Source organism: Tiliqua scincoides, chromosome 1 (genome assembly GCF_035046505.1).
Source record: "Tiliqua scincoides isolate rTilSci1 chromosome 1, rTilSci1.hap2, whole genome shotgun sequence".
Taxonomy (NCBI): domain Eukaryota; kingdom Metazoa; phylum Chordata; class Lepidosauria; order Squamata; family Scincidae; genus Tiliqua; species Tiliqua scincoides.
The window spans coordinates 67513712-67519628 of NC_089821.1; the positions used below are offsets into that span (position 1 = coordinate 67513712).

The 5917-nt window shown below is 46.3% G+C and overlaps 1 protein-coding gene across 1 annotated transcript; it reads right to left on the reverse strand.

The window, feature by feature from the left end:
• Positions 1-4506: 4506 nt before the first annotated feature.
• On the reverse strand, positions 4507-5469 carry LOC136644413 (olfactory receptor 5AR1-like). The gene has a single exon (XM_066620278.1). The coding sequence runs from the start codon at positions 5467-5469 to the stop codon at positions 4507-4509; it is 963 nt and encodes a 320-aa protein (XP_066476375.1).
• Positions 5470-5917: the final 448 nt, after the last annotated feature.

Below are 5917 nucleotides of genomic sequence, written 5' to 3' on the forward strand. Positions count from 1 at the left end.
TCACAATGGAGAGAGGTGAAAAGCGGTGTGCCCCAAGGATCTGTCCTGGGACCGGTGCTTTTCAACCTCTTCATAAATGACCTGGAGACAGGGTTGAGCAGTGAAGTGGCTAAGTTTGCAGACGACACCAAACTTTTCTGAGTGGTAAAGACCAGAAGTGATTGTGAGGAGCTCCAGAAGGATCTCTCCAGACTGGCAGAATGGGCAGCAAAATGGCAGATGCGCTTCAATGTCAGTAAGTGTAAAGTCATGCACATTGGGGCAAAAAATCAAAACTTTAGATATAGGCTGATGGGTTCTGAGCTGTCTGTGACAGATCAGGAGAGAGATCTTGGGGTGGTGGTGGACAGGTCGATGAAAGTGTCGACCCAATGTGCGGCGGCAGTGAAGAAGGCCAATTCTATGCTTGGGATCATTAGGAAGGGTATTGAGAACAAAACGGCTAATATTATAATGCCGTTGTACAAATCGATGGTAAGGCCACACCTGGAGTATTGTGTCCAGTTCTGGTCGCCGCATCTCAAAAAAGACATAGTGGAAATGGAAAAGGTGCAAAAGAGAGCGACTAAGCTGATTACGGGGCTGGGGCACCTTCCTTATGAGGAAAGGCTACGGCGTTTGGGCCTCTTCAGCCTAGAAAAGAGACGCTTGAGGGGGGACATGATTGAGACATACAAAATTATGCAGGGGATGGACAGAGTGGATAGGGAGATGCTCTTTACACTCTCACATAATACCAGAACCAGGGGACATCCACTAAAATTGAGTGTTGGGCGGGTTAGGACAGACAAAAGAAAATATTTCTTTACTCAGCGCGTGGTCAGTCTGTGGAACTCCTTGCCACAGGATGTGGTGCTGGCGTCTAGCCTAGACGCCTTTAAAAGGGGATTGGACGAGTTTCTGGAGGAAAAATCCATTATGGGGTACAAGCCATGATGTGTATGCGCAACCTCCTGATTTTAGGAATGGGTTAAGTCAGAATGCCAGATGTAGGGGAGAGCACCAGGACGAGGTCTCTTGTTATCTGGTGTGCTCCCTGGGGCATTTGGTGGGCCGCTGTGAGATACAGGAAGCTGGACTAGATGGGCCTATGGCCTGATCCAGTGGGGCTGTTCTTATGTTCTTATGTTCTTATGAGCGCACTTCAACCTGCTACTTGGGCAGGCGGGAGCCTGGAGCAGCCCTGCGATCACAGCGCCCCTCTCCAGCAACCCTTGTGGGCACCCTCCCAGGAAGCAGCAGCAGGAGCTGCTGTGCACTGCAGACCCAGGCAAGGTCAGCAGGGAGAACTGGCTCTGAGCTAGAAGGCGGCAGCCTGCCCCCTCCACCCAGCAGGCCAGGGACTGAGCGCACACTCTAAGCATGTCTGCTTGGAACAAGTCCCCCTGCACTCCCCGGGGCTTACTCCCAGGAAAGTGTGGGAAACTCCCCGGGGCTTACTCCTAGGAAAGCAAGTCCCCCTGCACTCCCCGGGGCTTACTCCCAGGAAAGTGTGCCTGCACTGCACCTGATCCTTCCTTGGGCAGAGCCTGCCCAAAACCCCATCCCCACCTTACAGATCAAACACACTGCACATGAGATCCAGCGCAGGAGGCCTCCTCTGGAGTTGCACTGGTCCTAAGGTGGCTGGATGGGGTCAGGTCCACTCTGTTCCCACGTTGCCCACGTGCAAAGAAGGAAGAGGGCTGGGTCTCGTGCCCTTTTAAAAGGTCCGCTGTAGCTGCCAGACCCAGCCCCTTTCTCCTCCCCTTTGGGGAGGGACTCTCGTGTCCCGGCCAGGCCAAACAAACTCCGATCACCTTTTAATTGGGTGATCAGGATACTGCTGCAGTTGGACATCGATGAGGACGAACTGACCAGGGAGGCCCTGGAGACATTTAGAGTTCTTTCCCCACAGGAGCAGCTGCGGATGGTCAAGAAGGTGGAGATGGTCTGGCAAAAATTGTGCTGACCCCCTGTTCTTCTGCACCACCCAAGAGCTTACTTCCTTCACAAGACTGTCCAACATCTTTCTCAGATGTGGCCCCCCCCCAGAGGTGGTCTCTCCTGGCTGAGATCCACCAAGAGCCCCCAGCTGGGAGAGGTTTGTCCTCCCCTTTTTATGGGTGCTCTGCCTCCTCAGGGTCATCATCTGTCAATGTGGCTCGGATCCTGAGCCTATGAAATTGCCTTATAATCCTATGGATTTACTATCTAAGATGTCCACTGTCAGTGGCCCTTGCCAACTGGATGTGGTGTTGGAGGAAGCAGCAGCAGAGACATTCAAATCACCTTCACCAACTAAACAACAGTCAACACCTGCTGATTTAGAGAAAGCTACAGTACAATCACCTCAGCTTTCATCAAAGGATATTCAGTTTAGTCAGCTGCTGCAGATATCTTCTACACTTGACCATACTCAATCCCTTTTAGTAACTGGAACAGCCCCAGAAGGAGCTAATCTGCCGAACAACTTGGAAACCAAATCAAGACTGTCTGAGGACTCTATCCCTGAGTCTGGGACACAGCAACTTGTTATAAGTAACCAGAGGGGTCTAGACACTCAAATCCCCTCAACTTCAATTCCATCAGATTGACCCTTACCCAACTGCTCCCAGAGCATCCCACAAGGCCAGCTGAAAATCCTATCCTGGAATATCACTGGCTGGTTTGCAAAGACACGGGGAAAAGAGCTAGACACTGTCTTAAGAGACCAAGATGTTCTTTTACTGCAGGAAACTTGGGCAATTATACCTATCGAGTTTGAAGGGTTTTCTTCTATATCTTTGCCTGCACAGAAGAATGCAGTAAAAGGCCGACCAGTTGGAGGCCTTGCTATATTAGTGAAACGTGCTTTCAAGTATTAGTTGTTATTTATGGCTGATAGTTGTTACAAAATACAAGTGATCAAGCTGAAGTTAATGCCACAAAGTGGCATAATGATAATCAATGTATACATGCCTCCTTTAAAAGATAAATCTGCAACAGAAAAGCAACGGGTATATCTTAGTGGTATAATCAATGACCTGACTGGTAAATTCCCATCTTATAAATCACTAATCGCAGAAGATCTCAACTCCAGGGTGGGGCAAAATTCTGACATCTTTTATCAACTTTGGGATTTACCTACGGATATGATGTTGCCTGAGCCCTGCTTATTTGAAAGGCAATCGAAAGACAGAACAATCAATGCTGCGGGGCTGTTTCTAGCCAAATTCTGTGTTACCTATGACCTTATTTGGCTGAAAGGCCTAGATATATTGGGGGATAATGGAGAATTCATTTACATCTCATCTAGAGGTGTAAGTGTCATTGATTACATTTTGGTCCCCCCTCAACTCCTTCCACAGATAGCTAACTTTTGTGTTGGATACCCTCATTCTAGTGACCACCTACCTCTGATGTGTGATTTAGCTTATTTTCCAAATTGTTATCATAACACTAATATCCAGAAGGAAGCTGGCTACTCAAGCATAACAAAAAGAATTAAATAGGACCCAGATTCTAAGGATTCATTTTGTGCATTGATACAGACAAAGGAAATCCCTCAGTTGTCTACTTTGGATCAACCAGGGATTATCCTCTTTTTTGAGGACCTAATATCCACTCTCTTGAATATATTAGGTCAGATCCCTTCACCCAGTAGAACTGAGGGTTGGTGAGATGATTCTGCCAAGATTGATCAGATCTGCTTATATCTGAAAACTGCTGTTCGCAGCACTTATAAAAAAAATTCAGAGATACTCATAGTAGACCACTTTTACACCAATATTTCAAGCTGACTGCCCGCCTGAAGGATGCTGTTAGAGTTTCAATCCATCGCATTGCAGAAGCAAGATGGCCACTCTTAATTAACGCTGTTAGATCTAAAAATGTCAAGAGTTTTTGGCAAATAATATCAGGCTGTTTTCATAAAGAGCCAATCGGTATTACCACAATTTCTGCTAATCTGTGGGAAACACATTTTAAATCAATTTTTTTTTATGAATCCAAATCTATCTCTGTTGTTAAGGCACATATCCTGCCAGACCTCCCAGACTGGCCCACAGTCTCAGTGGATGAGATCATTTCAATTATTAACCAGCTGAAACATGTAAAGCAGCTGGCCCAGACACAATTCCATCAGATATCTATAAAGCAGCACCGGATTGGTGGGCCCCAATCATTGCAGAATTATTTACAAGAATTAATAAATTTGGAGTAATTCCAGAATCCTGGACTAGATCAAATTTGGTCCCTATTTTCAAAAAAGGAAATACGAACCTTCCTTCCAGTTACAGGCCGATAAGCCTTCTGGATGGATCAGACAATTGGGCAATTCACATAAAACACATAAAATGTAGGCTTTCTTTCCAATTCAGGCTACACAGGTCAACACACATTTTGCTTCCAACACACAAGTGCCTCCTAGTGGACAAGACCTCCTAGTGCCCCTACAGACCCTGTGTAGCAGAAGGTTGAACCAGAAGATACCAATGCCCAGGAACCAGTACCAAATGAGGGTCAGCTCCCTGTGGAACTGCAGTTTCAAGGACATGGTAGTCCTCTGGTTAAGAAGGAATTCAGCTTCTTCTTGATCAGCTTCCTAAAAGTTTCTTTAACATCCTTGTTCCTCAGGCTGTAGATCAGAGGGTTGAGCATGGGGACCACCACAGTGTAGAACACGGATGCCCATTTGTCTTGGTCCAGGGAATAAACTGAAGTGGGTTGTAGATACATGAAAATCATAGTTCCATAAAATATAGCGACCCCCGCGAAGTGGGACCCACAGGTGGAGAAAGCTTTGAGCTTCCCTGAGGCAGAGGGCATTCTTAGGATAGCCACTAAAATGAAGGCATATGAGACAAGGACGACTGAAAGGGAGCTCACATGTACAAAACTACCAAAAGTAAAAAGCAGAATCTCATTGATGTGGGTGTCTGAGCAAGAGGTTGCAAGGAGGGGAGGAACATCACAGAAGAAATGGTTGATGAGGTTGGAGCAGCAGAAGCGAAGGCTAAAGGTGGCCGTTGTGTGTATTATGGCATTAGCTGTGCCGGCAATGTATGATCCAAGTGACAGCCATGTACAGAGAGATTTGGACATGGCAGAGGAGTAGAGCAGTGGGTTGCAGATGGCCACATAGCGGTCGTAGGCCATCACTGCCAAAATGTAAAACTCAGAACTAATAAAGACTACATAGAAATAGAGCTGGGCAGTGCAGCCAAATAAGGAGATAGATCTGCTGTCAGATACTAAGTCGGACAGCATTCTGGGGGCAATGGCAGAGGAGTAGCAGAGGTCACAGAAGGACAAATGCCACAGGAAGAAATACATGGGGTTGTGAAGTTGGGGATCAAATGAGATCAGGATGATCATGCCCAGGTTTCCCACCATGTTGACCAAATAGATGAGCAGGAACGCTACAAATAATACGATTTGCATTTGTGGGTCATCTGAGATCCCCAAGAGGATGAACTCATTGACAGTAGAACTATTTCCCTCGACCATTCTCAGGATGAGAAGACAGTTTCAGTAGATGTTTGAAGTTATGATTGCTGTGTTCCCTGGAACTGAATGTCAGGGTCTTATTCTATAAACCAGGTGCTGCAGATCTCTCTTCTCTCTCTGGACTGTCCGGAATATCTGTTAGGAAAGAAGAGAAAGACAAAAAAAATGGGTGAAGAGGAGGAGGAGGAGGAGGAGGAGGAGGAGAAGAAGAAGAAGAAGAAGAAGAAGAAGAAGAAGAAGAAGAAGAAGAAGAAGAAGAAGAAGAAGAAGAAGAAGAAGAAGAAGAAGAAGAAGAAGAAAGGAAGTTATCAAAAGTTAAGGCTGCAATCCTAACCACACTTTCCTGAGAGAAATCCCCATTGAACAAAATAGGACTTACTTCTGAGTAGACATGGTTAGAATTTTGCCCTAAGGCAAAGATTGCGCTATGCACAGTTTTCATATATTG